Source organism: Melampsora larici-populina (assembly GCF_000204055.1).
Source record: "Melampsora larici-populina 98AG31 unplaced genomic scaffold MELLAscaffold_1, whole genome shotgun sequence".
NCBI classification, from domain to species: Eukaryota; Fungi; Basidiomycota; class Pucciniomycetes; order Pucciniales; family Melampsoraceae; genus Melampsora; species Melampsora laricis-populina.
In genome coordinates, this window is record NW_006768765.1 from 443478 (window position 1) to 456452 (window position 12975).

Sequence of the window (12975 nt, forward strand, 5' to 3'; positions counted from 1 at the left end):
ATGGCTATACGTAGGGAGATCAAGATAAGTGGAAGGAATATAAGAAGGAAGTGAATGACGCCCTCAAGCCTTTACAAAAACTATAGATTGGATTTCATTTTACTTCTTGTTTCCAGAAAAAATCCGCCTTAACTTTTTTCGAATTATCTACTAACTTGATTTCAAAAAAGATTTGTTTTCCAAAAAAAAGTATTTACTTGGCTTCAAAAATTCTACTAACTTGATGTCAAGAAAAAAGATATATTTTCCAAAAAGAAAATCTACTTATTTTCAAAAAAAGAAAATCTACTTGCTTTCAAAAAAAGAAAATCTACTTGTTTACAAAAAACCCTGTTTTTTAAATATTGTTTTGTCTCACTTTTTCAATGAGTAAATCTACTTATTTTCAAGAAAGAAATTCTACTTGTTTGCAAAAAAAGTCTGATTACTTGTTTTTGAAAAAATGTTGGCGGTTCGTCTATTGATGTCGTATTTGTGTTTTTTTTATCTTGTCAAATTTTGAAAAGATTCAAGCTGAAAGTGCTGTGCTTTCCAAGTTGACGTTCGAGCTTTGAACTTCAAAGTTCGAAGTCGAACTTCAAAGTTCGAAGTTCAAAGCTCGAAGTTCGAAGTTCGAAGCCGAACTTCATGAGCCATGCAAGTTCTCAGTCGTAAACGGCTGTTTTCATAATAAGGCTAAAAGGATTACATAATAGCTATTTGGCGCTGAGAGGTAATTTGTAGAGAACAGAAGGATTAGGAACAAGGAACATAGATAGTAGTATCAGTTATGGAAACTTTTTTTCGTATATATAGTTGTTGTTCTTTTTCCTTCACTTACATACACTTTTTTCAAATAAAATGTTTGTCATTTTGGATCAGGGATTGGATCACAAGCCAAAATGCAAAATTCATTCGCAAATTCGATTGCATCGGATATGATTGGGTCGCAAGATGATCACCGATTTTGTATCGGGCGCGAGATTGCATCGGGGATGCGGGGTAGAGGCGGCCTCGGTTGAGGGCTACGCGATCGGATGATTCTATCGCATTCGGGTTTGAGTCGGACACGTATTTTGCGTGTTTGCATCGGGCTGAGGCTCAGTCGGATGCCACCCACGCGGTTTGAAATCGGAGCTGTGTTCAATCGGATGGGCCCGCGCGTTTTTGAAACGGACTGAACAATCAGTCGCGTGGTGCGTGCTCGATTGCGGATCGGAAGTCTGTCTAATCGCATGACTTGGGCGCGATTCTGCATCGGGGCGCCCTTCCCGAAATGACAACAGGAAGGGCTTTCCGACGTGAATTTCTTGGCGGTGATTCAAGTTCAAGTATGAATGACTATCAAAAACTTTGAACCCAACTCACACTTTTCCCAGAATGTTTGGATTCTCTTCATATCACTCTAATTATAATGCTCGGTAGTACAGATACCATGACTAAATTCTAATTGATGCTGAACAAATTGGATTGATGATCTGTAGTCAGCCTTAAATCCTCAAGAGAATATATAAAATTTTGACCCACTTATGGTCCAAATATTTAACCCTGTCCAATGGCAATAAGTCCTTTGATTTATGAGTCAATCAAGCCTTAATACATTTGCCTATTGTATATGGCATTAGGTAACCCATCATCATGGGAAGAAAATTGCTCAACTTTATCAAATTGACATGAATTGCTTGGGTTTCAAGGATTTCTTTGCGGACAAAATTTCCTTTCACATATACATACAATCATGTCTTCAAATGAAATATGTTCCATGTAAGACTTCATCTTTGATAATGATAAGAATGATGACTCATGTGAAGCCCAGTGTTTGTATAGCATGTCCGCTTCATCATCAGTCCATTGTCTTTTCAACCAGATTTGGTAATCTTCTAGCTTTTATTGTTCATTCTTTGTGAAGAGATTGATTATTCCTTGAGACTCTCTGTTAAAAAGAGCAAAGAGACACCAGAAAATCTTGGCAAGAAGCAGTGAGGAAGAATGGCTTGATGTACTTTTTCCTCTTCAAGTAGTTCAACATGTTGTTTCACCTTCTCTGAATATCTACTTGATAAAGCTTTTGATACCTTCATTCTAGATGATGAATTTGATCCATTTCTCCATTGGACATTCTGAAATGTTTCATACATTTCAGAATCTTGTAGTAAAGTTGTCTGAAGCACTGGCATTGGCGTGATCTATACGAACTCATAACTAAGTGGCCAGAGTATTGTAATATATCCTGACAGTGACGGTCTTCTTGCAAATATTTTCGGCAGATGCCCACTCCAATCATTCTGTCCTGACTGCAACATCTCATTTATCAAACCAAGAGACTTTGCACCACCTGAGGCTTTATACACGTTTGATCAGTTTTTGTGTGTTGCAGATGTTGCAGGTATGGAAATGTTGCGTACAATACCAGCTACAAGGACAAGGAGGCAACTTGAAGAAGGGCTCATACCTATCCTCAGGCTTGCTCCCCAAATACAATATGAGCTCGTCTCTTGAGCTTAGTTTGATTTTACCAGGAGGTTTGCACCAAGCTGGATTGAAGGAAATGAATACTGAGATGTAAATTCAGGACTCCTATTGAAGATCCAGATCTTTAACTGACAGTAAGAGATGAAGTGGAAGCGGGAGGAGTACAAAGATTGAAAAACAATGGAGAGTTTAACTGACGTTGGTTGGGGATGAATGATAGTGATCTGCTTCAGGAGTCAGCCTGGTGATTGGAAACTGTTGGATGGCGTATGTATTTGGGGTGGGGTGATGTTCAGAGGGAAGGACGGACCGTAGAGTGTGACCCCTAAACTGAGGTGCTCCGCGGTATTTTAACTCGAACTTCACTTTCGGATTTCCTCAACTTCACTTCGACCACTCCTTTCAATCGTCCATCATGCTTTCGAACCTTCTTCAAGTTCCTCTTGGCTGGCTCAGAACTGAGGCACGATGTAAGTTATGTTCTTCGAATGTGATCGATGATGGTATAACTAAAAGCTGACCATACGTCTTTCTGTTCTATCTTGAAGCTGAAACAAGTGCATGGATTATCCTTTCATTGACTTTCCTAGGATTCATCACCCTCGCTAAATATCCAATCTCTCTAATCCGCCTCTTACTTACATTCACACCACTTTCTAAACCGTTCAGATTACAATTATCAAGTTTATCAAAGAACAAATTAAACAAAGATGGTCCGTCAAATTGGGCGGTGATCACAGGTCCAACAGGTGGAATTGGAAAAGAATTTGCTTTACAACTTTCTAAAGCTGGTTTTAGTTTATTTTTGATTGGTAGAAATCCATCTAAATTAACCACTCTTGAAAATGAATTAAAATCGACCATGAAGAGTTCAAATCAAATTAAATCTCATCCGATCGATCTCGAAAACGCTTCAGAATCAGATTGGAGTTCACTTCAAGAAGCTTTATCATCAGCAGCCAAGATTGCACCTATCTCAGTCCTCATCAATAATGCAGGATTATCTCATGCTTCACCAGTCGAATTTGAATCGACTCCTCTAGATGAACTCAAGTCAATCACAGCTGTTAATGTGATCGCTCCAGTACGATTAACCAAAATGACGTTACCATTCATGTTACCTCAAAAGGCTGGTCTTATCCTTAATGTTGGAAGTTTTAGTGCACTTGTACCTACTCCTATGCTTGCCACTTATGCTGGGAGTAAAGGGTTTCTTTATACTTGGTCACAAGCTCTTGGTACTGAACTAAAACCAAAAGGAATTCATGTTCGATTATTGAATACTTATTTCGTGGTAAGTTTGAAATCCAATATCTACATAAATCGAATTCGAGTCAACTTTTTGTATAAAGATCAATGCTAATTATACCTACCTATCATTACACAGGCTTCAGAGATGTCCAAGATAAGAAAATCGAGTTTTATGATCCCATCACCCAAGACCTACGTGAAAAGTGTACTTGATACGATAGGCTTACAAGGAGGAGCGATTGGAAAAGCGTATATTTCAACTGGTTATTTAGCTCATGCACTCGTTCAATGGTTTGTGGATCGATTTGGAACCGAGAATTTTTGGTTACAATATAATCTTAATCTTCAACGTTCAATTGCTCGTCGAGTTGAACTTAAACGAATTCGAATGGAAAAATCGAAGAAAGATCAATAATCTATATCTAAAATCAACATATTTAACTACAGGGGGTTTTAATGGCTCTATGTTTTTTGTAATTTGTGATGATTTTACAGGTATCACATTTTTCTGAAAAGGCCTTTTTTGATGAAAATATCATATATCTTATTCAGCTTGTAAATTCCCCAAATATATCGCATACTCAATACAAGAGAATGAACAAAACAGTTTTGTATAGTGCTTCCCCTGGCGATAGTTTGCCTTGTGGTTGCGTTAAAATTTGATGCATATAGGACTACGAAAGTCCAATAGAACTAATCTCAAAGAAGATTATGATTGAGTGCGACCATTCTGAATGACTCGGACTGTCAGTGTCCAGTATGTGCACGGCAAGAGTCTAGGTAGTGGCTGATGACAGCTTAGAAGAGTTTGCTTTCATTGAAAATCTTCTCTCTGTCTCAACTTCCCGAGATCCACTTTGGGCTTGTGGGGCCTGATCAGGAAGCGAGACCTAGCGAGACCCATACGACTTTGTGACGAAATGGCGCTACATGCCCTTGGTTCTAAACTTTGTCCGCTCAAGATCTGTCGCCAGGAAGATCAGCCCCCTCAAGGCTCAGCCTATGTCAAATTTGTAGTACGTAATAGAAAGTTGATCTTCAATCAGTTTATGATCCCTCATCACCTTAAAGTTTTAACAAGGATCGAAATGATTTGAATGTTTTTACAATTTCATCAACATCGGGAAGGCTAGACTTGAAGGGATCAGACAGGATTGGTAATTAAACTAGAAAAACAAATGTGAAACTTCTTTCATGTAGAGATCGGTCGGTTTCTTTGATATGAGGCAGCACTGCAGCAGGCGTTAAGCCCCCTGATGACGAGAGATGAATTAGTAGTTCCAATTGATATATAGGCTGTGCTCAACCGCTCGGCGTTTGTGCATCAAACACACCAAATCACACAGTTTACAATAAATATCTGAGATCACTCAAAAGCAAATCCATCAAATCAATATCCTCACATACAATACCACCTTCTAATCTCCTTCAACATGTATGCTCAACAACAACCGTATTACGGTGGACAACCACCACAAGGTCAATGGAATAATGCTCCACCTCAGCAACAACAGAACTGGAACAATGGTCCTCCTCAGAATGGACAATGGCAACCTCCACAACATAACTCGGGTCCTCCTCCTAATCCTAATGATAGACCTTTACCACATGGCTGGTGAGCTTCTTATTTAATTTGATTTTTTACGGAACCGTTCACTTAATCGAATGATTTTTCATATACAACTTAATAGGATCAAAGAATGGAATGGTCAACATAATGCTTGGTATTACGTTAATACTTTAGCTCAACCACCCGTTTCACAATGGACTTTTCCAGAACCACAAAACTTTGGTCCTCCTCCTGGACCACCACCACCTTCTAATGATCAAAGAGCTTTCAATCAACCAAATGGATACGGAGCTCCAGCTGGTCAAAATGGTTATGGAGCACAACCTTTGAATGGGTATGGAGGTCCACCACCTTCTAATGGGTACGGTCAACCTCCTCCTTCTCAACCTTATGGTGGAGCTCCGCCTGCTGCTTCGGGTCCACCTCCGGTCACTAAGGGTAATAAACCTAAAAGTGGAATGTCTGGCTTAATGGGAGCTGGTTTAGGTGCTGCTGGAGGTTTAGGTGAGCTTCTTTGTTTTCAAATTTATGGCATTCATATCGACGTTTCGAGTCTCTTTTGAAGTTTTCTAAATTTGATTTGCTTTTCGGGAATTGTTTAGCTTTGGGGGCTTTTGCCAGTCATGAATGGAAAGAACATGAAAAACATGAAGAAAGGAAGGAAAGTGCAGCGTATATGGCCGGACTGAACCAAGGTAAACAAAAAAAAACTTTGTATCATTATCAATACTTTTTGTAACGCATCCTTAACATTTTGTATTTCTTTTTTTAGGTGAACGTCAACATGAATATCAAGGAGGTTCTAATAATTACGGTGGTGGAAATTATGGTGGAGGTGGAGGTGGAATGTTGGAATATGGAAATGGTGGTGGGGGTGGGGGTATGAATGGTGGTTATGATGATAATGAAGAAAGACATTCGGTTACTACTGTTCATCGAGAAGTTCATGAAGCAGATGGAAGTTGTAAGTTTTCTGTTCCTTTCAGCTTTCTTCATCATCAAACACTGAGCCGATGATTTCCTTTAAATTGTTTGTTTTTAGGGTATGAAGAAGATACTACTACTACTGCTGATGAGGAATGGTAGGCGGTTTATTCGATTGTTCTGTTGTTTTGTTTGATTCTTTTTTTTGAAATTTTAGCATGTATCATTTCTATATTCATCCATTTACGAATCTGTCATATCTCCTCAATCCTAGACTTTCTGAGGTATACTTGATAGGATGAAAATTCAAGCTTCACCATGTTGAGTTGCCTAGATCAATTCAATCGCATAATTTTTACAAAACAAGAATTATAACAAGATCTTTCCGGAAGACTTCATTCTGTCCCAAGCACTATAAACCTCACCACTTCTGATCGAGTGAATTTTAAGACGATAACTTGTTCTTGTTACCTAGACTTCCTTTTGTCTCTCCCTTGCCAATTATGATAGACTAAGCAGTTTGTAGATATCAAAGCTTTCGTAATTTTGAGATAGGAAACTCATGAGCCTTCAGGTGTAGAAATCACCATATCACTGACACAAATTAAGTTTACTAATATCATATACCAAAGCTATAGTGGAATGAGATTATAAATTGATGTCGAATATGTTAAACATTGCCATTTTACATCATGAGCAATCTTGCAAATGACCTATAAATAATTTTCCACATCAAAAATTAAATCTCATATTGACAACTGTGTAACTATCCTCAACCAGAGTTTGAATACCACTATTTATGATGATCAAGTACATATCTACATTGCACCAAACACAATGCCTCCAGGTAGCACAATGGCTTAAGCTTAAGCTTAACTAAGCCGCTTTAGCGAGCGCGGTTTCCGCGTCCTCAAAGGGTGGCTTAGGACTTCATCCCAAGTTTGCCCCGAGACCAGCAAGAATCTTGAGCAATCTTGCTTTAAACGGACAAACTTGCTTACTAGAGGAGCTTTTTTCCTTTTTTACTTTAAAGTGCTTTTGATTTCCCATCTTACTAGCCAACCATAAGGTCTACGGTAAAATAAAGGGGTTTTACGACTGATTTTGAGGTTTACCGTTTCCTTTTGTACTGAACTGCTAAGCCTTTACGACAGGTTCAATGATCCAAGTACGCCAAGGCCAAAGCTTCCTTGTTTTTGAGATGTACTGGCAAGCTCAGAAAAGGAGTATGCGATTTTGAAACACAAACATAGATGAGATGAAGAGAAAAAAATTGAAAATAAAAAATAAAAAACAAGATAGCATATAAGTGATGCAAGACTCGTTTGATTTATAATTGTCCAAGGATCTAGTTGAGCTTAATGATTATTTGAGTTTGATGATGGCTAATTGTTACATAAGATATTCGATACACTTGTTACAAACTCAACAGACTCCATAATAATGTACATCAACTTATTTCATGGGACCATTGAACCTCAAGTCCAATTCCTAGCCATAGAGTAACCCAAAGCGTGAGTATTCATACCTTGAGCTATGCTATGATATATGCACTATAGATATTGACTGACCAATAGTTCATCTGGTTTTATTTTGGGATAGTAACAACAATGGATCCCATGCATCTTTAAGGCATTGATTAGTTTCTCATCCATCACCTCGTCTCTTGCGGAGATTGCGTTTGGTTCAGTAAAGACGAGAAGTCGAAGATTGGGTGGTTTCCAAGAAACATCAGCAGTTTGATTTAAAGTTCTTCTCCAAGACTTTTGCCCATCATCAAGCGACTGAGAAATCGTTCGAACGTGATGAAAGATTGGCCAATCCCCCTCAATGATCTCGCCGCCATAAGACGCCATGTGTATTACACGAAGTCGTGGAAACTCCGTATCAATGGTATCTTGTGGTATCTCGCTGTCAATTGAATTACATGAAATAAATTCAAGTGTGTTCATGATGGGTTCAAATAAGGGCTCGATCATCTCAGAATAATCTCCTTGATCCACTTCATAAGAGAAGAACTCGATCGATTTCAGACTGTGTTTTGCCAACGTACAGATCTGGGTCATCCCCTCAATGTTTATAGCGTCGAAGTAATCAATGAAGCTGATGTGTTTGAGTTTTGACAGGGCTGTTTCTCCTAGTGATAAAGTTTCTAGATTGTACCCATGAAGGATTAAGCATTCGAGGTTGGGATGAGCCACAAGAAGATCAGAAAACGCTTGGGAATCATAACCGCCGTCTGGTTGATAATCGTGTCTTGCTTCAATACTGAGTTTCTTGAGACCTTTGATGTTCTTCACAGCTTCTACGAGCGATGATGTGATCATAATAGAATCGTGAACTTTCAGATACAACTCGGTCGTGTTTTGACCAATCAAGTTAATCAAATCTACCACTTCATCCGTCGAGTTCGGGTCACATAGCATCGGATTGTCACCCTCGTTTCTATCTATTTGAGAACCTGATGTCAGATCTCCCGAGATGATTGGCTTGATTGCTGAGCGCACCTTTCCAGTACCCTGCGTCTTGGAATGCAAGTCGCTTGACGAAGGAGGAGAAATCCAACGCTTGCACTGGGCCTGTCATCAGGTTGATCATGATCTGCGCGTGACTCGAGTCTCGGAACCAAAGAGTGCGAAAGCAAATGGGAGTGGCAGCTAGTGCCCAAGTTTTGCAAACTAATCGCAAGCCAAGGAATTCGGGAGTAACCCACGAGTAAAGGAATGGGTCAGAGGCAATGCTGAAGGACCATTCCGGGTACTTTGGCTGAGAAAGGTGGTGTTCGAACAGGATTTCAACAATCATAGACACAATCTCAAAAGGTAGTTCGGCTTTGGGTGAGGTCGATGGCCTATTTAGACTATGTATGCGGGTATTCGAGTCATCAATCATATTTTTTCTTGGTTGCGATCGTGGTCAAGTTGTAAAGGATGAGAACGATGACTTTGAAAAAATCAAGTAAATCTAAACTTCAAGCAGGTCCGCTTCAAAGTGTCAGGACAGGAGTCACTCAGCCATCGGTTACTATGCTATGGCCACCACCTGGTATATACACTCACTTGTCTACAAACAATCTAGATCTTTAGGAAAACCTTTGCACTCTCACCAATGCGCTCCTGGGCTATACATTCCTTGTGTGCAAAGTTTTGCCAAAGTTTTGTTCCAAGCATTTAGTTTACCATTCGATATTGATGTTCATACGGTATACCTCTTCGTTGATGTTTGACTATTTCCAAAGCGCATGCTGCCATCAGAAGACATCAGTTCTAAGATTTCAATGACCTCACTTCACAAGCCGCGTATACTCCAACATATGCAATCGACTTACAAATACTTCATCACCGGAGTACCGGGATGCACAATGCAAAAAGGCTGGTCTCACCACAGGTGCACTTTTATTTTCCTGTTGTTTCAAAGCGTCGTAAACTTCATCTTCACGGAAAAACAGCAACAGTTCACATTGACAATATCGCAATGAAAAGCAAAAATCAAAGGAAGGAATAAATTCGATTCGATTTGAGAAATCAAATAAATCAAACTTCATCCCATTCCACAGGGCGTCAGTTGAAGGCACGGTCCCAAGGCAAGACGGCTCCCCAAATAAAGCAAAAAAACTTGTACAATAAGCCTCTCATGAGGTTCGAAATACAATACAAAAGAGGTCTGTTATATCAACACCCTCTAGCACATGGATGATTGCATCCTCTCATATTCAAACCTCGCGATTGTTCATAATGATTTTTCTGTTGTGTAATTGAAATCATACCCAGTGAGAGGTCAATGATATATTGAAGTTTACTACGTCAAATGATCAATTATGTAATGGGTAATGGAATGGAATTGGCAATGGTTAAATGCGTCAATATCTTCTCATACGTTTTGACCTAAGCTCCTATTGATGTTTTCTATGATTTAACTTCTCTCTCTCTTTATGATTTATGTTTTCTCTCTTTCTTGATTTGTTCTCGTATCATTTTCTCTCATTTCATTTATTCTCAATTTCTCTATTTTACCCATCAAAGATATCTAGGAAAACAACAACTACTAGATCACCACGACACATAGTCTCGTTGATAGTAACTGACTGCAGGAGGAGTCTGCTACCTATCTATTGTTTTCAGGTAATTAGATTCTTTGATGGTTGCTAAGAAAAGAATATAAAACATATGTATTAATGTTTCTTATTGTAGACATAGTAGGGATCATCCAATATTCCTAGAAGTCACTTACACTCACCGAGTTCTTACTAGTGTTGATCTTATATTAGGTATTGATCATTGTCTACATGTCTCTTTTAAAGTCTGTTTTATTTCTTTTACTAACGTCTTATATTAGTTGTTTGAAATCTATATATGTGATTGTTGCTGCAATAAAGACATAAAGATCTCAAAAGCTTTCATGGTAGCGAGAGTCTAGTCTTGGCAACAATTCACTTTATAGTATTAGATACAATCGAATATGTCTTCCTCTGTCGATATGGACACTTCCTCAACTTCTTCCGAATATGATACTGGAATCAATGTCTCAAAATTCAGATTCTTTAAACTCAATCAAACCAACTGGGCAAAGTGGCAGATCATGGTCGACAGCGTTTTAACCAGCAAAGGTTTTGATAAACTGTTAGATGTTGACTGGAATCGGGACAACAAAGAAACTCAAACTTATCGTGTCCGAAATGCTTGGGCTTTTTCTCTCCTATGGGACATTGTTGAATCAGACCTTCATGATATAATCATAAATAATTCCCCGAGTTTCTGGCATACCTATCAAGCCCTCGGAAGAGCATGTGGAATGTTATGTATTGTTACCGTCTCAGCTAAACTTCGAAAGACTTTTAACACTGTCTACAATGTGGGAACTTCGATGAAGGAACACATTTCTAATTTCAATAGTCTGATAACTTCACTCGGAACCTCCTTAGCATCTATGCCTGATTTTGCTAAGATGTCTACCGGTCTTAATGCCTGCATTTTTCTGTCGTCTTTCAATTCCGATGAATCTCTAACCCCTCTCATACAAACTCTTTATAAATCGGAACCATTCACATATGCTAGTGTTTATGAAAGTATGATGCTGGAAGCAAATCGACGAGACGATGTCGAATCTAATATGACAGTAAACTTTGCTCATAATCAACGAAATCAAGCATTCAATCGTTTCAAGAAGCCTTCCTCTTTGAATCAAAATTCTCCTAATAGTCAATCCAGAAATCAACATATTCTATCTCGCAATCCTCAACCTCAATTTCCTAATCCATCTTCTTCCTCGCAAACGAACAATGGCTACTTTCGGCCTAGAGGAATAATTCCAACCAGATTTGGAAACCAGAGATCGGATCAGAATCAGGAATCAATTCGAGAAATGCGAGAAAGACTGAATCGTTTAGAAAATCAAATGAAGTCGAATCGATCAAACAATTCCGGATCAATGAATGCAAATTCGGTCTCTAGAAACAACAATCAGGATGAGACCATGGACGGATCATGTTTCATGATTGAATCTTTCTCTGCGGTATCTGCATCTATACGTTCTGATAGTTTCGATTTGACTTACGATTCGGGGGCGACTGACACAACTGTCAACAACTTTGGTCTTATCATTGACCCGAAGCCTACGTTCAGAGTATTGAATACATATGGTGGTACTATAACTGTTACTCATGTCGGAAAAATGAGCATAGGAGGGGAAATCATCTATCCTGTCTTCTATGTTCCCGCTGGACCTAGAAATCTGATCTCCGCATCTCAACTAGAAGATCATGGCTTAACCATTCATCATGTACCGAGTGGTGTTATAATACGGAAGGCAAATCGCATAATACTCAAATTCCCTCGAGACGGGAAACTTTTTGTTGCTAAAGGAAGGAGTGAAGTTAACAATATTCAAAGCATCAAACCTTCAACGGATTGGCACATTATTCTTGGAAACCCTTCCGATGAATATCTCAAACAATTTTTGGTCTTCAGAAACATCAAAGTCAATAGTTTCCAATCATCAAAGAACTGTGAAATTTGTGTGAAATGCAAACTAAAAGCCAGACCTCACAATCACCCTCTTCCGATGTCAACGAAACCATTCGAACGTTTACATTTTGATGTCCTTCAAGTCTCCGTGTTGTGCAAGGCTAGGAAGAATTATGTGCTAGTAATAATTGATGATTTCTCTAGATTTAATCGTATATATCTAATGAAGACAAAATCTGAATCTGAATCATGTCTTATGTCGTTTATCAAGGAGATTAGAAATAAATTAGGCATAACACCAGCCTATCTACATTCCGACAGAGGTGGAGAATTCAGCTCAACTCGATTTATGACTTACATTCAAGAGCAGGGTATATCAGTTGAAAGAGGACCTGCTAATAGCCCTCAGACCAACGGTGTTGCTGAAAAGTTCAATTATACTTTATTAGTCAAAATGAGATGTCTGCTTGCTCAGTCTGGTGTACCGATCAATTTGTGGGATGAAGCAGCAAAATATGCCTCTTACCTCATCAATATTTTACCTACAAGTCGCCTTAATGGTGCATTTGGTGGTATATGTTGGGTACAGATAAAAGATTGAACCTCATTGAAGGAAAATTCTTGTCTGTAAGAGTCTTTTTCTTTTCTCTTAGGCCAATGGTCATGGTGTTACCAAAAGCTCTTTGTTCAATTCAATCACATAAATGTAATACTACTTTTTCTTTTTAAAATTTACAACCCCAAAACCAGAATGATAAAATGTACTTGTCATCAAAGAAGATTTGAATTTATGTTTGTTGTAAAAAGCAAAACCTT

The 12975-nt window shown here is 38.7% G+C and overlaps 4 protein-coding genes across 4 annotated transcripts; 3 read left to right on the top strand and 1 right to left on the bottom strand.

The window, feature by feature from the left end:
- Positions 1–2784: 2784 nt before the first annotated feature.
- Positions 2785–4317, top strand: MELLADRAFT_46292 (uncharacterized protein; the record flags this gene model as incomplete). The annotated part of the gene is made up of 3 exons (XM_007403453.1): positions 2785–2921; positions 3000–3745; positions 3839–4317. 3 exons carry the CDS (start codon positions 2867–2869, stop codon positions 4115–4117), a joined length of 1080 nt encoding a protein of 359 aa, XP_007403515.1.
- Positions 4318–5039: 722 nt separating this feature from the next.
- Positions 5040–6527, top strand: MELLADRAFT_76231 (uncharacterized protein; the record flags this gene model as incomplete). The annotated part of the gene is made up of 5 exons (XM_007403454.1): positions 5040–5317; positions 5394–5776; positions 5875–5967; positions 6045–6236; positions 6315–6527. 5 exons carry the CDS (start codon positions 5136–5138, stop codon positions 6356–6358), a joined length of 894 nt encoding a protein of 297 aa, XP_007403516.1.
- A 1124-nt stretch (positions 6528–7651) lies between these two features.
- Positions 7652–9325, bottom strand: MELLADRAFT_100980 (uncharacterized protein; the record flags this gene model as incomplete). Its single annotated transcript, XM_007404096.1, has 4 exons — positions 7652–7687; positions 7768–8645; positions 8704–9056; positions 9303–9325. The coding sequence occupies 4 exons, from the start codon at positions 9323–9325 to the stop codon at positions 7652–7654; spliced, it is 1290 nt and encodes a 429-aa protein (XP_007404158.1).
- Positions 9326–10654: 1329 nt separating this feature from the next.
- On the top strand, positions 10655–12863 carry MELLADRAFT_100981 (uncharacterized protein; the record flags this gene model as incomplete). Its single annotated transcript, XM_007403455.1, has 2 exons — positions 10655–12172; positions 12813–12863. 2 exons carry the CDS (start codon positions 10655–10657, stop codon positions 12861–12863), a joined length of 1569 nt encoding a protein of 522 aa, XP_007403517.1.
- Between the last annotated feature and the right edge of the window lie 112 nt (positions 12864–12975).